Source organism: Nannospalax galili, unplaced genomic scaffold (genome assembly GCF_000622305.1).
Source record: "Nannospalax galili isolate Female #2095 unplaced genomic scaffold, S.galili_v1.0 scaffold1909, whole genome shotgun sequence".
NCBI lineage: Eukaryota > Metazoa > Chordata > Mammalia > Rodentia > Spalacidae > Nannospalax > Nannospalax galili.
The window spans coordinates 331,365-355,466 of record NW_008358834.1 but is presented as its reverse complement, the minus strand read 5'-3'; the positions used below and the strand labels follow the sequence as shown (position 1 = coordinate 355,466).

Here is a 24,102-nt window from a genome sequence, read left to right as displayed (position 1 = left end):
TGTGTTGACAAGATATAAAAGATCAAATAACAAAATAAAGAAGAAAACCGTGTTGGTCGCAAGTTAACCAATACTTGTGGTGCCCCCCCCCCCCCCCCCCCCCCCCCCACACACACACTCACCCTGTGCCCTTAAAATGATGGGGTAAACAGGAGAGGTGAGTGAGAACATTTACTTGAAGTATTTGAGCATGGCAGGTCTCAAGGACCAAAGTCACGTGTCTGGAAGGTTTGTGAGAGCAGGGAAAAGCCTCTTGGATGAGTACAGGACAAACATTTGAGAGGAGAGGGAAGACTGTGGGGAGTACTAGAATTGGGCAGAGGTGCTCAGAGCTAATGTTGCATGCACTGAAAAGACCGGTACAAGTTACAACACGTGTTTATAACATAAATGGCAACTCTTTCGCTGCCAAATGCACTCCTCTCTATCTCAGCTTCAAAAAACTGCACAGGGTTCCACAGTTGAGGAATGGCGAGAGTATGGTCTTCCTCAACAAGCTGCCCACCCATCACTGCCACCACCTGGAGCTAGCATACCAGTACAAAGAGAGCAAACACATGGTAGGTGGCTGAGAATGGGGAAGTCTTCCATAGCCAAAGTCCCCCTCTATGCAGTGACTAGATTTGTGATGTTATTAAAGAGTTGCTGTTCAGGGGACTGGAGAGATAGCTCAGCATTAAGAGCATTGACTTCTCTTGCAGAAGACCTAGGTTTGAATCCCAGCACCCACAGGGCAGCTAACAACCATTCATAACTCCAGTGCCTGGGGATCCGACGTCCTCTTCTGACCTCTGCAGGCACTGCATGACACAGGTACATTTACATGCAGGCAATACACTCAGACACATAAAAAATAAAAATAATAAAAATTTTAAAAAAGAATTGCTGTTTGATTTTTTCAGTTTTGACCATGTGTTTACATTTTTTAGAAAGAATCACCACACTCTGGAGCTATATTCTCAAGTGTTATTGGATTAAATGATATATTATCTGTCATTTCCTTCCAAAAATACAATGGTGAGGAGGGAAATTGAGGAGCACAGACCAGGGCTGGTTACACTTTTCCTGTAAAAGACAGGTAGTCAATATCTCAGTCCTGGCAGGCCAGAGGTTCTGTCTCAGCTCACCTCTGCCATTACAGCGTGAAGGCCTTATATAAAATCCATAGCAAGGAGCCTGCCTGTGTCCCAGTGAAATGGCATTTATGGACACAGAAATTCAAACTTTATATAATATCTAAAGTTACAAAACAATATTCTTTTGAAAATCATCTCAAGGGACTGGAGAGATGGCCCAGCAGTAAAGAGCACTGGCTGCTCTTGCAGAGGACCCAGGTTCATTTTACAGCTCCCACATGGCAGCTCACAACCACCTGTAACTCCAGTGCCAGGGGATTCAACGCTCTCTTCTAACCTCTACAAGCACTGCTTGCACAGGAACATTTACACACATGCAGGCTAAACACTCAAACACGTAACAATAAATGAATTTTTTTTTGGTCTTTTTGAGACAGGGTCTCCCTGTAGCCCCAGCTGTCCTGTAACTCACTATGTAGACCAGGCAGTCCTTGAACCACGCACAGAGATCCGCCTGCCCCTGCCTCCCGAGTGCTGGGATTAAAGGCATGGGCCACCACGCCTGACCAATAAATGAATTTTTAAAACTAAAATTTTCAACAGTTGTAAAGTGTGAAAGCCATTCTTCACTGTGAACCATATAAGAATGGGTAGTAGCCCAGCCCAGAAGCAGGACGATTACAATATAAGGTCAGTGTGGGCTACATAGAAGATTAAAAGCCAGCCTGGGAGATATGGTAGGACCTTGCCTCAAAAGAAACAGGGGGATGGCGAGATGGCTCAGCAGGCGAAGACACCTGCCACGGAGCCTGATGGCCTGAGTTCGATCCCCAGGGTCCACATGCTGGTAGGAGAGAACTGACTCCCTCAAGCTGTTCTCCAACTTCCACGAATGCAATGGCATGCATGCACCAACACACATGCACACATAAATGAGTGCTAATTCTAACATTTTTTTAAAAAGAAGTAAGCAGGGCTGGAGAGATGGCTCAGCGTTTAAGAGCACTGACTGCTCTTGCAGAGGGCCCAGATTTGATTCCCAGCACCCACATGATGGCTATGAACCATCCTTAACTCCAGTTCCAAGGGAGTCCGAAGCCCTCTTCTGACTTCCGTGGCATTGCCCGACACGGGTGCACTCACTTACATGCAGGCAATACACTCATACACATAAAATAAAAATAATTTAAAAATTATGCCTGGTGTGGTGGCACACGCCTTTAATCCCAGCACTTGGGAGGCAAAGGCAGGCGGATCTCCGTGCATTCAAAGCCAGCCTCGTCTACATAGTGAGTTCCAGGACAGCTGGGGCTACATTGGCCCATAGGTTATTGCTTCCAAATTTTGGAGGAATGAAAGACTCACCATAATTGGAGTCTATTGGAACTGGTAGACTGGAACGTCAAAGTTCATTATAGTTGTTAATCTACTTGAATGGTGTTTTATACGTTTTATAACAAAACACAAAAAGCTTGAAAGAAAAGGCACCTCCCTTTCCTCACTTGCCCTTCTCATTGGCTGGAAAACTGGCCAGCACCCCACACTGTGCCCTTTGTTAGCTGTCTTTCATGAACTAACAGCACTAACAAGACCACCCCAGGCCCACCTTCAAGCAGTGCCTTTACCTGTCCGTAGTTCCAGGGCCTGGAGGTAATGGAATTTTCATAGCCCTTGCAAACAAAGCCGTAATCACTCCTGATGTACTCCTGCAGCAGTGTTTCACTGGGCAGGTAGACGTCATCCTCTAAACAGTAAAGAACAGTAAAGGGAGCAAAGCCCCAAAGCAAAAAAACAGAGCAGAAAATTAAAAACCAGAGCAGAAAAGTAACAACAGTATCTTTCTGGAAACAGAAAGAATCAGTAGATTACTTGTCAATAAATGATAAGATGGGAGCCCTTTAAAAGTCAACCATGTCCTTCAGAGGCCAACAACATAGTTTATAGATTTCAAAAATTGCAAAGTTATGTACAATTTCAGAAAATACAGGTAGGCAGGGGGAAAAAATCACTTATTCCCACTACTCAGAAACACCCACCATTGCACTGTAATTTATTTTGTCCACTATCCATACACGGATACACTTAATTCGTTAGAACCAAATTGTATGCCACTTGAGAAATCATCTCACAACATCACAGCATAGATATTTTCATCATGCCATTAAAAAATCTTTGTAAGGCCAGGTGTGGTGGTGCATACCTTTAGTACTAGCCCTTGGGAGGTAGAGGCAGGTGGATCTCTGTGAGACCCAAGCCAGCTCAGTCTACATAGCAATTACAGGCCTGCTGGAGCTTCAGGGAGAAGCTGTCTCAAAAAAACCAAACCCAAAACAAAACAAAAAAATCTTTGCAAAAGTGATTTCTATGATCCTAACAGGAGGCTGAGGCAGGAGGATCAAGAGTTCAAGGACAACTTGAACTACACAGCAAGATCCTGTCACACAAAAGAAAAAAAAAGATTTTTTTAGTTGGAGTACATAGTAATATGTTATACAGAGCTGTAATCGTTTATCTGTCAGATTTTCTCAGAAGAGCCTCATAGAGGTCAAGTAAGCACTACAAACTGGGAGCAAGTCCTACCTTCACTCCATGGGTTAAAAAGCAGGGTGAAGCTTCCCAGTGGGTAAGTCACACCAGGACCCTGTCCCTGAGAAATCTTTGCCTTTAATGTGTAGTGGCCAATAATGGCGTTGGCTGGCGTGAAAAGTGAGACTTGGAGACAGTTCGAGTCAATGACGAAGTCGGAAGCACTCCAGACATTCCCAGGCTGGGTCTGGGTGAGCAAGAATGTGGCTCGTGTCCCCAGCAGCTCTGTGGACTCTGGTCCTAAGTAAGAGAGAAATATCCCAGAGGAAGGCTCAAAAATCTATGTGGTATGATTCTTTGTGGCTTGGAAACCTCCCACCCCCTTCTCCCACCACTTGCTGAAGTCTTTTTGGCTTAAAGGGTATTTTTGGTTTTATTTTTTACTGCCACTGGATGTTTTGGGGAAAACCATTCAAGATCTTTGAATCTCTGATTTTTTTCCCTCCTGACCTATAAAATGGGATAATAATATTAACCTGAAAGTCTCCATGAGGATTAAAAGACGGTGTTTGGGAAGTTTTACCTATGTACTTAAATTTTGGTTGTCATGGCTTCAACTTCACAGTTTGCTCACCTGGCCCAATCTTTTACATAGTACTGAGTATGAGCATCCTATGGGGTCCCAAAAGAGGCGTGGGTACTTCCCAGAGGAAAGTCAGGAGCCCTACAGGTTAACTTTGCTAACAACCTGTTCTAAGGGAACCCAAGGAACCTGGGGACAGGGCGAGCTCACCTGTCTGGGTCTCAAAGATAAGTTGGTCTGTCTGGGGCTGGAAAGATCGGTTGAAGGTCAGCTTTAGCAAGAAGGACTGGCCTCGGCGCAGGATCAACTTATTTAAGCTTATCTCCTGAGTGTGATGGTCCCTCTTGTTCCTAGGGATCTGCAGGTCCACAGACTTCAGCTCCAGGGCTGCCACTTAGAGAAAGAGGACAGGTCAGTGCTCAGCTGCAACAACTGGAGTCATTCTGTGGAACCTGGTTCTGTCACAGTAAGATTCCTGCCCAGTTTTTAGACTTTTGAAAGCCTCTTGGCCTCCTAATTTCATGACTCAACCTCAATGGGAAATCTAGCAGATCCTAGCCAAGGATGGGGAGACTATCAATCCTGGTGGCCTCCAAACCTGAACCCAGAGTCACAGAGCTGGAGGATTGTTGTCCCAGAGAGAAAAACGATTCCAGATAATAGAAAGTTGCTTTATCATCCTGCTGAAGTAAAAATAAACATGGGAATTTTGTATGAACGAAGCCAATGAGCTGACTGGAGACTGGGCAACTGGTATAGGATGAATTCTTGCTTCTGGGTACAGGCAAGGCTCATGATTACTTGGAACTGACTTTATGATTATCAATCATGTTTCAGGTCTATGACAAAGGCACTGCAGGTTTACACCTGCTGTGTGTAGCACAGTGGGCAAGAGTGCAGATCTGGAGTGACTTGGCCCTGGGTTATCCCTCAGTAAATGGCTTGTGAGACTTTGAACAAGCTGCTTAAGACCCTTAGACATTAGTATCTTGGCCTGAAAAATAGTGAGATAATTGTATTCCTATTTCCCAGAGTTTATGTGGGCCTTAAGTAAGGATGTATATGTGAACATCATCATTTTACCAAGATGGGAAAAACACCCAGTAATTCTTAGTTACCCTGAGCAGCAGTAATAGTGCAGCTCACTTTGCATGTGCTTTGCCGTTTTTGATGATAATGCTTACTGTCAACATAAATCCATTAGGTCCAACCTATTAGTAGGTTATGGGGTAAATATTAAGAAAGGTGGCCAAGGACTGACAAGATTGCTGATAGCCTGAATTCAATCCTAGAAACCCACATGCTGGAGGGAGAGAACTGACTTTCACAAGTCGTCCTTAGACCTTCATATGGGTGCTGTCACACATATACACAATCAATCAATCAATTGATCAATCAATCAATAAATAAAATTTTTTAAAAGAAAAATGACCAATAAGAAAAACAGAGTAAGGGCTGGAAAATGGTTCAGTGGTTAAGAACACTTGCTGTTCTTGCAGAGAACCCAGGTGCTGTTCCTAGCACCCATGTGACAGCTAATAACTGTCAGTAACTCCAGTTCCAGGGGATCTGACGCCCTCTTCTGGCCTCCACAGGCATTGCATGCACATGGTACACTTACCTACACATACTCATACACGCATACAAAGGAAGGAAGGAAGGAAGGAAGGAAGGAAGGAAGGAAGGAAGGAAGGAAGGGAGGGAGGGAGGGAGGGAGGGAGGAAGGAAGGAAGGAAGGAAGGAGGGAGGGAAGGAAGGATAGAAAATATCACAACACATAGCACACTAGAAAAGCAAGGAGAGTTTTATATGTAAATGAGTCATGATGTGAATTGTAGTTCATAGTGGAAAGTTTGAAAGCAACTAGCCTAGATCCTATAGGAAACTGACTATATCTCATGTTTTTGAGGGGCCAGAAGTGTTCATACCAAGACCACTGAGCTTCCCAGGAAGCTCTCCATCCATACTCCTCTGAGAGGCCCACTGCCCTGAAAACTCATGTACCCCAAAGAGTCATGAAAGTACTTGGAGTCTTAACATGCTTGTACATGAGGGAATAGGGCTGGGCCAGCCTTTCCTGGCTGCTGTTTACACCTAGACACAGTTTAGGGGCAGCCTGTTCAACATTCCCTTTAGCCAAGCCTCTCTCAGTTTGGAAAGCAAAGGGGATGTGAGGTGGGGTGGGGGACAATGTCTTCTCTCCAAGTCCAAGGCTGCAGTGCATGGAGAAACACATTCTCCATTAGACACTTAGGTTTTCTTTCTATTCCACTTAATAATTATGCATTTGGTTCACTAAAGGGCTTTTCGTGTCAAGGAGACATGACTTAGAATAAAAGGAAGGGCTTCCAGTGAAGCCAGAAAGGAAAGCTGGCAGAATCAGGAAGAGGCTCAACAATGCGGGAAATCCAGTAGAATCAATTAGGAAACCACGTCAGCACCCACAATCCCTGACTTGGCCACAGTCCCACTGAAGTTAATGGCATGAGTAAGCGGAAAGGCAAGCCTCAGACACAAGACTCCTGGCGCTTACTTGATTAATACAAAGACTAGGGTATAAAAGGATGAAATTATATCCTGATACATTATCAGCCTTTAAAAAAAAAAAGAGAGACATTAAGGCAGCTGTCTGCCTGTGAGGAATTCCGAGAAGTAAAATTTCTGTCTTTTAAAAAGCTAAAACCTAGGACAGCCCTGCTCTTATGAGGGGCTCCAAACCCCACTTGGGTCTTGGCTCCAAGGTAATCCCAGCACGGGGATTTCCTTAGCTGCTGAATGTTCCATTCCACGCTCACTTGTTTCCACAGTACCTTTGTTTTCTGCAGCACACGGACTAGCATCTAGAGCTTAGTCCCACAGAAACAGAGACCTTTGTCATCTTGAAGCCGGATCCCCCCAGGTTTAGAACCTAGCACAGTACCTAGTTTCAGAAAACCATGTTGTGCTTGTGGAGTTCTTACTATAGGCCAGTCATTCTCATAACACTCTGTGATGGAGTGTTAACATTGTTCCTGACATGGAGGAAGATATTGGGCAGAACTGGTATTCAAGCCCAAGTGGCTCCAGAGCCTGCCCCTTAATCTCCACCATCTCCTGCCTTCCTTGATAGGTGGAAGCTAAGTAATGTTTACTGAATGGACAAGTGCATGTGTGCAGGAGTTTCAAGGAGTGATCCATTCAAAGGATAGTAAAAAGAGATTACAGTAGCTCAAAATATATATAAGTGACTGTAAAGATTAAGAACACAGACTTCTGGAATCACAAATATAAACTAAAACAGCATATCTCATAAAGAGATCCATATTTGATCTATTAAAATATTTAAAATAATAACAATAGCCTTTGTTGAAGGCATATAGAAATAGATTGTTTCATATATGGACCATGGGAGTATACGTAAAAAGACTTTTTGGAGACAGGAATCCCTGGAACAACTGGCTAGGTAGACTATCTGAGTCAGCAAGCTCTGGGTTCAGTGAGAGACCTGTAAACTCTGTGTTCAGCAAAAGACCCTCAATATATAAGGTAAAGAGCAATGGAGGAAAATACCTGACACTAAACTCTGGCCTCCACATGTACATGCACACATGCACCCACACACGTGCAAACTCATACACACACACATACACACAAAGAATAGGAGAGAATATTTCCCTAGATAGGAAAAAGTAAAATAAAAAGGACAGAAACAGTATATTACAGGAAATTGTGGGAAATTTCCCTTTCCTTCGAGTTCAGTTTCCTAAGCTTTTGTTTTGAACAGGTGTTCCTTTGCCATTTGGGGAAGAGTTACTTTGATTAAAGACAGGTTTTTGAGCAGGAGTGGCAGCATCAAAGCTGTACTTCAGGATTAGTTTAGCTGTGGTGTTTAACGCAGACCAGAGGGGAAAAAGACGAGGGTGGAGAAGGCAGAGAGAGTTCTGTTGCAACAATCCAAGTCGAAGGTTAATTGAAGACTTGCATGCAACTGTTGGGAAGAGGGAAAGAGGGACCACCCTATGTGCATGAGGGACCAGCCTCCGTGGTATGTGGCAGGTAATAAATATGTGTTGAAATACCTTGATTTGCAGGGTTTCCTAAGGCCCCAGCCAGTGTAGGTGAAGATCAGAACCAGTAAAGGAATACATTGCTGAGACCTGGGATGCTTCAGGTGGAGACACCAAAGTGTAAGGTACATGTGTCACAACCAGCATGAGAATTGACCTCTGTCTGCCACCAAGGACCAGGTCAATTTGTTCCTTCCATCTTTACATTTGTTCTAACTTTTTCTCTTTATTACTGGTTTGAGAACTTTAATATATACTTCTTTTTCATTTCTTTGCTTTTCAAAACTTGAAATAAGTATATCCGTGCAAAAGTTAATGAAGAAATTCCTATGTGGTAAGATTACTGGACTGTTCTGTGCTTCTTTAAGTGTACAAGGATAAAAATGTCTTATAACTCAAAAGTTTAAGTCCAAATTCCTTGGCCAAGAACTCAGAGCCCTCCAGAGTGTGGCTCTAACATATTCCCATCTTATTTCCCAGTTGCCCATAAAATAACTGCTTCTTTCTTTCTGTGACCTCCAACTAGACCATGCCTGTGCCTGGACAGCCTGGGCTTTCCATAAGCTCTTTGTGTCTATACTGTATCACCTTTTCAAGCAAAACTTGGCATGTATTTCTTCCTGAAATACTTCCCAAGCATTTCAGACATGGGGACATCTTAGTATCTGCAGTGATAGTTGTGTATGTAGTATGTAGTATTTAGTAAGCGTTACTAACCTCCAGGCATATGTACATTGTGTCGCTCTATCCCTACAGCTACCCCATGAGCTATTATCAACTCCCTCCATGTAACAGGTAAGTAGAAGGAAGGTCAGTGAGGTTAAGTAACTGGCCCAGTGTCACTTACTTAGTAGGTGGCAAAATTGACATTGCAAAGAACCTAGCTCTTCATCTCTGGCATGTGGTACTAGAGTGGAGGTCTTTTAACTTTTCCTCATAGACAGCCATCAACCTTTTTTGTGCTTTCTTCAAGTGAAGAAATGAACAGACCTAAGAGAAGCAGTTCTACTGGAAGAGCTGGGAAACCCACTCCCAATCCAGACTCCTCTATGGGGCCTAGAGTGCTCAAACAGCACCATGAAAATCACTGCTCCATTTCTATCTCCTCATTCCAAGGCACCAAGAGTGCAGATGCTGGGGCTGAGGAGAGTGCTTTCTAGCATGCATGAAACCCTGGGGATGGTGGCACACACCTGTGGTCCCAGCACTTGGGAGGGGGAAGCAATAAGGTCAGAAGTTCAAGGTGATCCTCAGCCTGGATTATAGAAGACCCTGTCTCAAAAGACCAAAAGACAAAACAAAGTATCCAGAAGGCCTCAGCTCAGTAGGTCAGAACAGAACTTACCTTACCTGATCTATTTCCTTGCTCTGCAGTTTCTTAGGCTCTGAGCCACCTATTTTTCAGTTAATCATTATATTACTTTCTTGAAATGTTTTTGCTTATTGAGGTCTGTCTGATTATTTGTTGGATTGTTTACACCCAGAACCTAGCAGTTTTCAATAGCTTCTGGAGAGAAAAAGCAGTTCCTGCATTGGTTGCACAGGTTAAATCAATGTCTTCTTCCTCATCTATTAAAGTGGTTATAAATATTAAGACAGTAGTGTTGCTATAATCATAAAAATGAAAACTAAAGCCATAAGTAAATCCATCTTTGATCTATTAAAATAGTTGAAACAATAACGACCTATTTTGTTGACAGCACGTGAAAATGGACTGTCTCTCATAGTGAGAGTAGGGTTATCCTAATCAATACATGTATTAAACAAATTGTGCTTATATGTCTTCATTCAACTTCCCAAGGCCATTCCAGCTCCTAATTTTAAAGACAGGATTGTTTACAGCCTCAGGGAAGAAAATGAATAGCTGTATGATTTGTGCCCCAAGATCCACATGAAGGTGGGGAAATAGGAGGAGCAGACAGATTATACAGGGAACCATCCACTGCCCATTTAAGCTCTCTGATCCTCTCCTGCAACCCCCCCCCCCTCTAGATTTCTCCCCTCTCTTGATTTAATACTCAGAAAAGTTAGAGAGATGGCCAGTACTCACCGGGATTCATCTCCCTCCTGTCAGTCAAGTAGCCAGCATTAGGATTCTAGACCTGATGCCTCTCTGAGCATTTAGAGCCGTTCTGTCCTACCATTATGGAATCGGGCGGGGCTGCCACTTCCTCCACTTCCTCCTCCCATCCCTTGCCTGATATTTCCCGTTGTCCCAGGTGCCTTCTAACTTAAGGAAAGGAGCTCTGCCTTAAGCTTTTTAAATACTTGCTGAGAGTTTATGTCTGTGGCCTCCCATTAAGCTGAGAAGCTCCCAAGTGGTGGAAGACAGCTTGGCTTGAATCTGCTCTGTTCTCATCTGTCAGCTCAGGACGCAGAACCCCGTTCATTTTAGACCAGCTAGGCTGACATCACTCAACAGTGTCAGTGTGAGACTGGGATGTGAAAAAACAGAGCATCTGGGGAAGGTAATAGACAAACAGTTATGAGAAAGTTTGTATAGCCCATTAGGACTCAGAGAACTTTGCATATTGAGAAAAACAAAGCACATTGAAATGGTGGATTATCTGGTAAAAAGTGAAGATGGTTTCCAGTGACAGGGAGAAATGTCTCTGATAAGACATTAACTGGGGGTAGGGGTAGGCTAGAGAGATGACTCAGCAGTTAAGAGCACTTGCTGCTCTTGCAGAGGACCTGGGTTCAATTCCCAGCACCCACATGGCAGCTCATAAAAATGATGCAGTCTAACTATTTCCAGAGATAGGCCCACTTTTAAAATATGGAATATAAGAAACTGAAACCTAAAAGCAGAGAGACCATGAATGATTATGATTTTCTTTTCATATTTCATTGAATTAAAAAAAAAACTACAGTGGGTAAATAAGGTCTTTAAATCAAGGAAAAAACTGGGTTGGCAAAATGGCTCAATGGGTCGAGGTGCTTGCCACCAAGCTTGATGACCTAAGTCTGATCCCCAGGACCCACATAGCAGAAGAAGAGAACCAACTCCTGTAAGTTATCCCTTGACTGCCACACGTAGGCCATGGCACACAGGAGGCCACCACAAAGATACGCCAAATGCATGGAAAAAAGAAGGAAAAAAAAAAGAAGTAAAAAATACTTTTTTTTTTTTAAAGAGAGAGAAAGTAAGAAAAGGGGTAAAAAGACCATGACAGAAGATCCAGGTGTGTGTGTGTGTGTGTGTGTGTGTGTGTGTGTGTGTGCACAGAAGTCTCCATTTAACACTCCTGGAGAAGGAATTTAGATGGAGGAAGAATTTAATTTGGTCCAAGAATAAGTGCTGTAGAGAAAACAAAAGCTATTTACATATTTACTGGCTATTATCAAAGGTGTGTAAGAGATACTTAATTCCCTGGGTTAATCTGTGTGACTCATTGAAAATTTCTACACCTGTTGTAATTACAGCTGTCTCATCCTTTGTGTGTGGAGTTTACTAGGGAAATGGTCCCCAATCAGACACATTAAACTCACTCATTATCAAGTATTTCCTGAGCATCCACAGGCTTTGTGAAATTTGCTCTACTTTTGCTCAGAAAAATAACTAGTTGATGGTGCCAAGAAGTTCTTTTTTGTTCTTTTTTTTGGGGGGTGGGGGGTTGCGTATATTTTGAGATAGTATCTCACCATGCAGCACAGACTGGTCTTCAACTCACAATCCCTGTACCTCAACCTCCCAAGCAGTGGGGTTCCAGGGATATGCACCACTGCTCCCAGCCTTAAGAATATCTTGCCATAGAAATATGTCTTTTGAGGAAGGCATAATTTTTACACATAATTTTTAATTTATTTTTATTTTATATATTATGAATGTTTTGCCTGCATGTATGTAAGTGTACCACATGCATGTAATGCTCCACTCAGACCAGAAAAGGGCATCAGATCTGTCTGTAACTGGTGTTATGGATGGTTGTTAGGTACCATGTGGGTTCTGAGAACCAAACCCAGGTCCCCTGGAAAGAGCAGTCAGTGCTTTTAACCACTAAGCCATCTGTCTAGTCCCATACAGTTTTTTTAAGACAAGATTTTTTTTTCCTAAGTTAAAAAAATTTTTTTTGTCTTTTTGAGATGGGGTCTCCCTGTAGCTCTAGCTAGCCTGGAACCAGGCTAGCTTCTGCCTCCCAAGGATTAAAGGCCTGTGGTACTATACCCAGCTCTAAGTGAAATTTTCTATTTAAAATAATTTGAAGATAAAACTTTAAAAATGAAATGATTTTTGCCTGGCGAAAACAAGCTTTCACATCTGAAATATTATTTATGTATTTTAATTATTTGATTTTTATTTTGAAATTTAGATGGTGCTATGGTTAGAAAATCCTCATCAAAACTCATGCTAGGGATTGGAGAGATGGCTCAGCAGTAAGGAGCCCTGACTTCTCTTGCAGAAGACCGGGGTTTGAATTCCAGTACCTACATGGAGGCTAACAACCATCAGTAACTCCAGTTCCAGGGTATCCTATGCCCTCTTCTGGGTACTGCACATGGGTGCACTTACATATGTACAGACATAACACTCGTACATATAACATAAAAAATAAATTTTAAAAGAAAAATTCATATTGAAATTTAACCCTTATGGTGAGAAGTTAAGAGGTAGGACCTTTAAGAGATGGTTAGGGCATGAAGGCTCTGCCCTCATGAATAGATTAATTCATTACTGAATTGAGGGATTGAGGAATTCATGGGTTATCTCTGAGTGGGTCTTTTATAAGAGCAATTTTGGCTCTTTTGGATGCAGCTCTTTTGGCATCTGAGGCTCCGCATTACCTTGGAACTCTATAAAATACCCATCCATCAAGAAGACCCTCACAAGAGGCAGACCCTGAACCCTCGGTCACCCAATGTCTAGAGCTGAATGCTGAATAAACCTTTATGTTTTATAAATTTCTGTTTATGGTGTTCAGTTATAGCAACAGGAAATGAACTAAGACAGATGGGAAGAAAGTGTTTCTCTAAGTCAAAATTAAACACAATATTGTTGTCTGGATTAATGGGAGACTTTCTGCTTCGTCAACTCAAAAGACCCCATTATAAGACTGTCTCTGTTTTCACTACTACAGCTGGCCCATCATATCCACAGGTTCTACAACCCTGTATTCATCCAAAAGCAGATGGAAAATGTGTCAGAGTACTAGGGAGGCACTCCTGAAAGGTGCCGTATCTGTGGTGAGCCACTGAAGGAGGCGTGAAGAGGATTTTAGGGAAGAGAGATGGAGCTAGGTTTCCAGGCCAAAGGTGCAGCAGGTTGGAGGTGGGCAAAATGAGAACAGCTGAAGCTGCTTTGGCATAGAAAGAGTGGCAACAGCCAAACCTTACTTCTTAAAGCACTTGTTTCAGCAGGGAGAAGATGGTATCAAAGCTTGAGAGTTGCAGACTTGCAAAGTCAGAGCTATCTTTCCTACACTGCTTTAGATTTTAACGTTGTATGGCTCTGGGTGATAAATAGAGTTTTCAAAGACCTCTGGATTATTTTCTCACACCACCAGCCTATACTGGTGATTTATGCATTATTGTCTTCCCTACCTGGAACTCTAGATAATCAGCTATATAAGATAACTCATTTCTAATTGTTCCATACCCATGGTAAATTATGTTCCATACCCATGGTAATAAAATACCGTTTTCTTTTTTTCAGTGTGAAGACCTGAACCCAGTGCCTTATGTGTGTAACCACTGAGGGCCTTAAATGTTCTACCACTGAGCTACATCCCAAGGCTCTCAAATCCTGTTCTTTAACTGACCATATCATATCCAGTTTGCTCTATAAACTTTTCCCTATAAGATGACACATGCCCTATTTGACCAAGTTTAAAAATTAGCTTCTAGAATAAAAAGGACATCTACTACAGAATCTGCATTACGTTGATAGTACTCAAGTCTGCTAGGTTAAGAAATTCACTCCAAAGCTAGACAGCATGCTCTGTCTTGCATGAACACACTGAAACCCTCCCCTAGGTCCACACCCTTAGACCTGTGCCGTGTTCCTCCACTTGAAGATCCTGTAGTCACTTCCAATTCAGCAAGTTCAGAACTGATTAGCTCTTCTCACCAACCCCAGATTTACATTATTGCTTTGTAAATAGTGTACAACTTCTTAGCAGTTTGGAATTTACTATATGAAGGTCATGTGGCCAAAGAAACAGAGTACAAGTTATGCATTAGAAAACCTGGTTCAGGAGTTCATTCTGGCCTCTCTGAGCTATAGCACTTAATTGATCTTAAGCATGTTAGTCTCACTGGGATTGCTTTCAATATAAAATGATACTGTGGAAACCCTAAAGTGGTATACAGACACTAAACAATCTCATTGGTAAGAAAGGTGAGATTTGGGGCTGAAGAAATGGCTCAGCAGTTAAGGGTGTACTGCTCTTGCAGAGTGCCTGAGTTTGGTTCCCAGTGCCCACAATGGATGGCTCACAACCACTTGTAACTCCAGCTCCAGGGAATCTGATGCCTTTGGCATCCATGGGCATTATATTCACATGTACAAACTCACACATAGATATGCACACATACATAATTTAAAAATAAAATAAGCTTGGCATGGTGGTATACACTTTTAATCCCAGCACTTGGGAGTCAGAGGCAGGTGGATCTCTGAGATCAAGGCCAGCCTGGTCTACATAGTAAGTTCCAGGCTAGCTGGGGCTATAGAGAACCCTGTCTCAAAAAAATAAAATAACCACAATTAGCCAATGTGCAGAAAACAAGAGGCTACAGAGTACTTATCCCTGAATAGGACAGCTATTTCAAACCCCTGCTTCCCAAGGATCAGGGATTATTGCGGAAGAAGAGGCAGAAAGATTATAAGAATCAGAGGGGGTGAATGACCACAATGAAACAGAGTTTTTCAGACAGCTAGTCAGTTACTTATATGTTCTCACAGCAATGGTAACAGCATGCACAAGTCCTATGCAAGCTCACATCAGACAAAATCCCAGCATAGACCTGAGCAAGTGGGGTAAGAAATCCCAGCCCAACCTAAGGAACTTTTGGCAATTGATAGCTGCTGGGAGGGGGAAAGACAGTGTCTTACAGGGTTGGGACTCCTGGTGGGTCCAGTGAATGGATCCACATTGAAGGACATTGTGGGACACAAATCATACTCTACAGGCCATATTATATATAACATAACAAGAGAGTCCATTAACTTGGGCGGGGGGGCGGGCAGTGGGAGGAGGTGAGGAGAGGGGAGTGGATCTAAATGCCATCAAACTATATTGTGTGAAAGTCACAAAAATTCAATAAAATAAATAATTAAATTAAAAATAAAAATAATCATAAAGGTAAGATATGACCTTTTACAATGGGAGATTCATATTGTATTAGAGTTGCTGCTAAGCTGCCCAAGAAGACATTCCTATCCACGGAGAATTTGTCAGCATCAGACTCCTTCTCCCTTGTTTTTGATTATTCTCAGGAAACTGAAAATGTCATATCCAACCTAAACCAATGAGGTCACACCCCTTCTTACAACCTGCCAATAACTTGTACTGATCAAGACTTGAGACATAACATGGTCTGTAGATTCTGCCGCCTTATTTTCCCCTGAGCACATCTCCAGCCACATCACCCTTGATTTCACCTCGCAGTAGCCTGTTGATCTTTGCTACCAAACTCCTAAATTAAAGCTTTTTCCCAAGCCATCCCTTCCCTAGCCACTCCGGCCTTCTCTTCAGAGCTGATCAAAGGCACTGCTTCCTCATAGAGGCTTTCTCTGGTTAGCTGAGCTAGTTCCTTTCTTGGAATAGCACTGTTCTCCTTGTCAGAAGATAAAATAGCCATTTGTAAACCTTTGTCTTCCTCTCTGGACTCCCTCATTTCTGTGTGTTCACTCAGATGATCCCAACTGAACTATCTGAGCCACCTGCAAAATTAAGCCAATTTTCTAGGGCACCTGACTCAGAACACCATCTTCCCCCATGAAATCAGCTCAGCTCAAAGTTGAGTGCTTCCTAGGACTGTTTCTCTAGAAGTCCCAGAGACTCCCCTGGTTGCTTACTTTTGTCCATGGAACAGTCTTGCTTTCACAACAGCTGGTACCTGACTGGAGAACAAAAACTCAACAATATTCTTCAAGGATGAGTTAGTTGGCTCCACCACGCTAGTCCTTAGCCAAATCCACAGCCTGAGAGGTTTACAGTTATATAGACAGGAGTATGAGGCAGGAGGAGTTGTGATGAGATCAGCCACACCCTCTGCCCAGGATCAGCTCCTGAGCCCCTGCATTGAGTCTTGAATTCCCATCCAGAAGATTCCTTCCTGGTGAAGACCTGCACTTTGTCCTGTCTCTGCCTGTCTGTCATCAGTCTGGACCACCCCTAGGCTTTCAAGCTTGTTTTAATAACCAATACCCAAGGACAATAGTTGTGGTTGATCCCAAATCTCCCAGCCCTGTCTCTTTTCACTGGACTGTTTTAAAGGCATGTTCTTTCTTCATAGCCCAGGCTGGACTCCAACTTATAAATCCTCCTGAGAGCTGAGATTACAGATGTACCACCTCACCCTGCTAAGGACATTCTTCTGCCTTTGAGAATGACGGAGGAAGAGTATTGGAGTTTTTCCCAGTTTCTGCATCTAAATCCTAGGATAGAAGTTAATGCCTAACTTTGCTACCAACAACCCCATGAGCTTGCCTTGACACATGTTCTCGTACACCCTACACAATTCATTCACTGATTCCACAAGCATTTGGTGCATACTTGCCATGGATCAGGTACATTCCAGGCTCTTCAGATACAGTTAAGCATATGAAGACATAGTGAGTTAGAAAGCTATGTTTGGGATCAAATGATGGGAGATGTAATTCATAGGGTATGCCTAGAATTCTGTCCTTGGAAATTCTCTTAGAGACTGTTTCAAAGAGATAGACAGTCATAGTCAGAGCACTGGAAATGGCAGGTATAAAGTACAACTATGGAACTTCAGGCCAAAAAGAGATGTGCTTTATAAGTTGCACTGGACCAGAGGGAAGAGCAGTTTCAAGCTGGGGACTCACACTAATGACAGGTCCTTATTTGGGACTTTGCTGTGGTTCATGTTGTCAGCATTAAGTATTCTGAAGTTTATTTGGTGACAGTAGTGGTTTCTCTACCCAGCCCCAAGGAAGACTAATAGATATTAGTAAAGAGTGGCTGTATTTAAGCTCTCTGGGGATGCCATTGTTTCCCAGAGGGTAATAATGACACCTTTTGGGACTGACTTGTTTTATAATAAGGCCCTAGAAAGTCTTTCATGCATTCTTCAACAAGCTTTTAAAATTTTATTATTTTATGTGTACGAGTGTATTGCCTGCATGTGTGTAAATGCACCCATGTTATGCAATGCCCACGGAGGTCAGAGAGGGTGTTGGATCCCCTGGAACTGGCGTTAAGGACGGTTGTTAGCTGCCATGTGGGTGCTGGGAATTGAACCTGAGTCCTCTGCAAGAGCAGTTAGTGCTCTTAACCGCTGAACCATCTCTCCAGCCCCTCAATAAGTATTTTTATCGACTGTTCCCAGGAGCTGGGTTCTGAAGGTGCAGCAGTAAATATCAGATATGATTCCTCTGTTCAGGGAGTTTGCATTCTACCAAGGACAGTAGACATCTCGCAGTTAATTCCTTCCCAACTGAGCAAGTATAGAGTGCTTTGGAACCATGTGTTTCAAGGCTCAGTTTACTTTGGGGGTGGAGGATGGAGACAAGAAGTCTCTTGTGACAAATGTTTTGAAAGATGAGTAGGGATTCTGAGAATGAGAAGATGATGCTTGAGTGGTGAGGAGCTTTCCTGCCAAGGGAACAGCTGCACAGACACACCAGGGTAGAAAAAAAACAGAAAACAAATGTGACCCCATTAGCACTTCTGAAAGACTGAAGTGACTTAAGACACTCAGATTTCACTTGTTCCCCCCGCCCCAGGAAATCACTAAAGGTTTTAAGAAGGGTAGTGAAGTGAGATTTTCTTTAGAGCTGTTCTCAATGAAGGATTGAGGCATTTAAAAATAAAAGTGGCAGCTGGGCATGGTGGCGCGTGCCTTTAGTCCCAGCACTTGGGAGGCAGAGGCAGGCAGATCTCTGTGAGTTCAAGGTCAGCCTGGTCTATACAGTAAGTTCCAGGCCAGCTGGGACTACAGGGAGACCCTGTCTCTTTCTAAAAAAAAAAAAAAAAAAAAAAAAAAAAACATAAAAAGTAATGTGGCAAACCATGATGACTGCTTGGATATATGGAGTGAGGGAGAAGATATCATAAGTGTTGGGGTTCTTGGCCTCATGTTTTTCTTCGAAATAGGAAACAGCAAATGAGGGTTTAAGTAAACATTTGTGTCAAGGAATTGGATGAGGGTACCAGGGAACAGTTAAAGAGTGAGAAGAGAGCCCAGGAAAGATCCTTAAGAAATCCAGCATTGGGGCTGAAGAGATGGCTCAGCAGTTAAGAGCACTGACTGCTCTTACAAAGGACCCAGGTTCTATTCCCAGCGCCCACATGGCAGCTATGAACTGTCCTTAACTCCAGTTCCAGGGGAATCTGAAGCGCTCTTCTGACCTCTGCAGCATTGCATGACACAGGTGCACTCACATACATGCAGGCAATACACTCATACACATAAAATAAAAATAATAAAATTTTAAAAAAAGAAATCCAGCATTAAAGATTGGGTAGAGGTTGAGTAGACAATGGAGGCTAAATAGAGCCAGACAGGCAGGAGGAAAGCAGGGGAGATTATCCCAAGAATTCAGAGAAACAGATGTGTGTTTCAGGAAACAGGGAGTGCTTACTGGCATGAAATGCTATTGAGTATTAAAATCTAAGAAGCATCCCTGAGCTTGTAGTGTGGAGACTATAGGTACTTTTGTGAGAGAGGCTTTGATGGCATAATGGTAGGAAGGAAAAGATTAGAGAGCATTAAAGACAGCATTGAAGAAGAAGAAAAGAAGACAATGAGTTAAGACAAAATTGAGCATTGATTCTTTTTGCCAGACTGTTTTTATTCTTTTCAAAAAATAATTAGGGGCAAATTTGGGTCTGGAGAGATGGCTCAGTGGTTAAGAGGACTGGCTGCTCTTGCAGAGGACCTGGGTTCGATTCCCAGCACCCATATGTAGGCTAACAACCATCCATAACTCCAGTTCCAGGGGATCCAACACCCTCTTCTGACCTCTGTGGGCATTGCATGCCATGGGTGCACCTACAAACATATAGGCAATATACTCATACACATAAAATAATAGTGAAAATAATAAATAAAATATTATTTTTAAAGGACAAATTTCAGGACATCGAAAGACAGAGATCAGTCAAAAGGACATTTTGTACCGTTCGGGAATGATCTACAATTAGCCGTGAATTTTGAATGAGTGAGTTTATGCATCTGGCAAGCCAATGGAGAATAAAAGAGCAAGCAGCAAAAAGATACTGGAGTGTTAGATCAATCACATCACTAGCAGAAGCTGACTGGGGGAAGCCCTGGGAGCCAAAACAGGCAGCTGGAACCTCTGACAGGAAAAGAGGATCCCAGGATGAATGTCTTCTTTAAGGGGTGAGACATTCAAGTGAAAACAAATAACATCAGAAAAGTAACACCATCAAATCAGGGGCTTACAAACATCCAGTAGAAACCAGCTACGGAAGCCCTGTTAGGGCAGCAAGCTCAAGTTCCCAATCAAGAGAGTCCCAGGGAGAGCAGAGCATTCCCTATGGTAAAGCTTCCAAGAAAAAATGTACAAATAGCCACAGGGAGAGATAGCATGTCAAATCAGACACATAACACCCCGCAGAAACCACCTCGGGAAGTTGAGCCAGTCAGCTGGAGTTCCTGATAAATTTTCTTCCATGGATGAGCTTCCACGGCTGGACTTCCGGCTTCTCTTTCCCATTGCAGGCATTTTTATCTTATGGGATAAACAATAGTAACCTTGTTAGAAATGGTTTACCTTCCAGCTGTTTTTCAAGAACATGATGTTTTTACTCTTGCTCCTTTTGCTCTTCACTTTCCTTTCTATGACACTCCCTGTCATAGAGTTGGGAGAAGGGAGATAGTCCATCCCAAGACAACAGGCTCTCGGGTCTGAAGTGTTGATGAAGGGCAGACCTGCTTTGCGGAGCCAACTTGTCAGTGAGCTCAAACAATTTACCAGTGTGTACATTACAAAGGGAATTTTTTCTTACGGTCCTTTTATTTTCTACTAAAAATAAATATTCAGCACTGGGTATGTAATTCAGCAGTGGAGTAGCTGCGTAGTAGGTGTGAGGTCCTGGGTTCAGTCCTAGCAGAGAAAAACTGAAACAAACCCAAAGCACCAGGATTTAAACATTACACACCTTCATTTAAAACTTCTATGAATGAAATACCTGGGTCTTTCTTTTTTGGTTCCCTCTTTCTTTCTCTCTTCCTTTCTTGATCACTGCTCTTCTTCATTCCTTTGTTTCCTTTCTTGCTCTCTTTCTTGCTCCTTCCTTCCTTCCTTCCTTCCTTCCTTCCTTCTTTCCTTCCTTTCTGTCCAAAGGTCCACATCGCTATGGATCCCTTACTTTGTAGGAGAAAAGACACATAGCATCTTACACTAGGTGATTCCTTAAAGAAAGGATGAAGGCAGAAGGAACCTGTGAGCCATAGCATTGGATATACACCATATCCTCCCTTCCTGTGGACAGGTCTTGCACTATTTTAAAATTTTAATATAGAAGAGCAGGCTGGTATGATTCTGATAGAACTTTCTCACCAACATTCTGAAGCATTTCATTTGTGGAAACATGAGAAATGTGTCCTCTGAGATAGATGCAGTAGATAACTTGATATTGTTTCTTCAAAGAAGTAGGAAAAAGAGTTCTTACTTATATGCTGAGTATCAGGAAAAGTCAGGCATTTAAGGAAGAATCTAACCAACCCAGACAACAGCGCTTCAAGAAGTTTGGTTGAAGGAAGGATATCCAAGAATTGCATGAAATTACCTGCTGGTAGGAAGAATGGGTAGGAGACTGATTTAAAGACACGGGAAGGAAAAGAAATAATTCAGGGACCTTGAACTCAGCTGTCCAAGGGGGTGGCCAGGTAACCTACATGAATGAGAAAACCCCACAAGTAGGAACTGCCAGAGACTGGAGAGCACAGGATCCAGGCAAGGGGAGCCCTGGAACCCCAAGGACAGGGACTGTCAGACTGGGGAGTGCAGGCTCCAGGAGTGGGGAAGTCCTGGGAGGTGATGCAACTTTTTTGGATTGTGATGGTACTTTACACACAAATACATGTATTGGCCAAAAATGATAGAATTATACACTATTTTTAGGGAATTTTTACCTGTAAGCAAATTGTTGCTTAACTTATATAAATTTCAAAGTTAAAAAAAAAAACTGTGAACTAAATGAACTGTGTCTGTGGACAGATCTTCACTCAAGCATCTGGTTCTATGGTTAGACATAATGTCATAACAAACCAGTTTTAAAACCAAGACTGATTTTTCTTGTTCCAAGGGAGAAAAGCACAGAGTCATATCTGAGCCAGCAGAGTTTCCAAGGACAAAAGCGCCCCTCCTCAAACAGACTATATCTGCCTGCATACAGAGCAGTGCTACAGGAAACAGGGAAAAGGACAAGGTGAAAAGGATGAGATAGGAAGACCAGTCCCAGAATTTATTTCCAGCAATGAAGATGAGTTAACATATTAGATCAAATCTATAACCAACAGGAGTTTAATTTTCTCAAATCATTTTCAAGCCTTTAGAGGTCTGAAAGCAATTTAAACCAGACTGAGAATGTCAAAGCCAAAATACTTCCAAAGCAAGCAAACCAAAGAGATATTTTAAAACAAATACTGTGAAAGCAAACCCAAATCAATAGGTATACAACAAATAAAGTCCTTAAACAACCAGTTCAGCCAATAAATTTAAAAATATTTAGGATTTTTGATGGAAACATCTGAAGACAATAATCATAGACATACATGACAGAATTACTTGAGATCGCAGCACAGGAGACACAACATGACATAATTGCATTAAAACTAGGTGCATCCAAAACATGACCGGAAATCTGATAAGTAGTTCAACATACACTCTAACAGGGTAGCACTCTTAGACATACTCCGACCCATGACGAACACAGATACAAGACCAAAACAGAATAAGACAAGCACAGACAAATAACATCGAGATTGCCGTCAAATCCAGGTCCCAAAAGACAAGCTTTTGGGCTCACGGCCAGGCAGGTCCAGGGACGTCTCCTCTGGAACCCGACTTAGGGGGAGGTTTGCTGAGTCCATCTTCCCACCTAGTAAGTCTGATCAGATCCCAGAACCAGATGGTGAAAGTCGCTGGCTAGCCAAAATCAAAAGAGAAACCAAAATGAAAGTGGTTTCTCTAGTGTTTTCTTACCTTGCTGGTGGTATGGTGGGAGGATCTGGAGGGCTGGGGAAGACAGAAGTGGCCGGGATTGAATAACAGGTTGCCTCACAGGGAGTTCACTGAAACCGTCAGGCCCACAAGGCCCTCCGAGATCTCAGTGGAACCTCCAAATGTTGTATGTCAGAGTTCACAAAAAAATCACGAGCACCACTTTAAGAAAAGTAGCAAGGTAAATGTTTAGTATTTTGACTGCCTGGGCTGTCTATCTCAGGAGTAGACATAGCCCTGATCGTTTAGCTTTAGTGTCAACTTGACACACCTTGGTTGAGGGAGCCTCAATTGGGGAATTTCCTCTATTGGACTGGCCTGTGGCCATGTCTGAGGGGCATCTTCTTGATGAGTGATGTGGGAGGGCCCAGCCCACTGTGGGTGGTACCACCCCTGGGCAGGTGGGCCTGTGTTACATAAGAAAGCAGGCTAAGCAGGGGCCCCAGGGAGCAAGCCAGTAAGCAGCATTCCTCCATGGCCTGTACTCCAGCTCCTGCTTCCAGGTTCCTGCCCTGAGTTCCTACCTTGGGCTCCCTGATGAGCTATGACCTGGGAGATGTAAGCTGAATAAACCGTTTCCTCCCCAAGTTGGTATTGGTCAGAGTATTTTGTCACAGCAATGAAGAACAAACTAGGACAGAAATTGATACCAGAAAGTGGGGTATTGCTGTGACAGACCTGACCTTGGTGTTTTTGGAAAAATGTGGATGACTTTGGAAGTTTGGGCTAGAAAAGTGGTAGATTGCTGTAAGCAGAGCTTAACAGGCCATTCTAGTAAACACCTAGAGGAAAGTAGTGCTGAGAACAATGTAGTTCCAGAGGGAAATAATGACTTAAGCAGCACTTGGGATATTTTGGCAAAGAGTCTGGCTGGAGTCTGCCCCTTGACCTAAAAGCTTGCCTGAGGCTAAGTTGAAAAAGCAATGGACTAATTTCTCTGGCGGAAGAAATTTCAAGACAGCCTAATGTTGAAATGGTGGCATGGCTATTAATGGTGACTATTATGCAGATCTACAGTGAAAAAGAGCAAATGGGGCAGAAAGAAATACAGTTTGGATTGAAAAAGAGCACTAGGGGCCGTGCGTGATGGTGCACGCCTTTAATCCCAGCACTCAGGAGGCAGAGGCAGATGGATCCCTGTGAGTTCAAGGCCAGTCTGGTCTTCATAGTGAGTTCCAGGACAGCTGGGGCTACAGGGAGACCCTGTCTCAAAAAGACCAAAAGAAAGAAAAAGAGCGCTAGGAAGATAAATGTTGGAGCCTTGGCATGTGCTGGAGAAGATCCCTTTGATAAGGAGATTAAAGTGATTAAGGAGGGGCCTAGAGATTTGGACTTAAACTGGAGATAGTGCCTCCAGGGCAAGACCACACCCAGTTAAGCCTCCAACTTGTAAAAGGAAAATGCTGCATGGGCCACTGAAGAGAAAAGCTTCTAAAATGGATAAAGCAGGCTGGAGTCCACCCCAAACTTGTAGTCAAACTTGGCAGT

At 42.9% G+C, this 24,102-nt stretch overlaps 1 protein-coding gene across 2 annotated transcripts in view; it reads right to left on the bottom strand.

The window, feature by feature from the left end:
* The window catches only part of Tgm7 (transglutaminase 7), a 24,268-nt gene extending 13,916 nt beyond the window's left edge, over positions 1-10,352 (bottom strand). The window contains exons 1-4 of one of the 2 annotated variants that reach the window (XM_008822340.3): positions 10,282-10,352; positions 4,396-4,578; positions 3,657-3,902; positions 2,702-2,820 (exon numbers count right to left, since the gene is read on the bottom strand). In XM_008822340.3, coding sequence (XP_008820562.1) covers positions 2,702-2,820; positions 3,657-3,902; positions 4,396-4,578; positions 10,282-10,291 — 558 coding nt within the window. In that variant the 5' untranslated portion in view covers positions 10,292-10,352. The remainder of the gene's footprint in view (positions 1-2,701; positions 2,821-3,656; positions 3,903-4,395; positions 4,579-10,281) is intronic. The other variant, XM_029558254.1, reaches the window with a different exon arrangement.
* Positions 10,353-24,102: the final 13,750 nt, after the last annotated feature.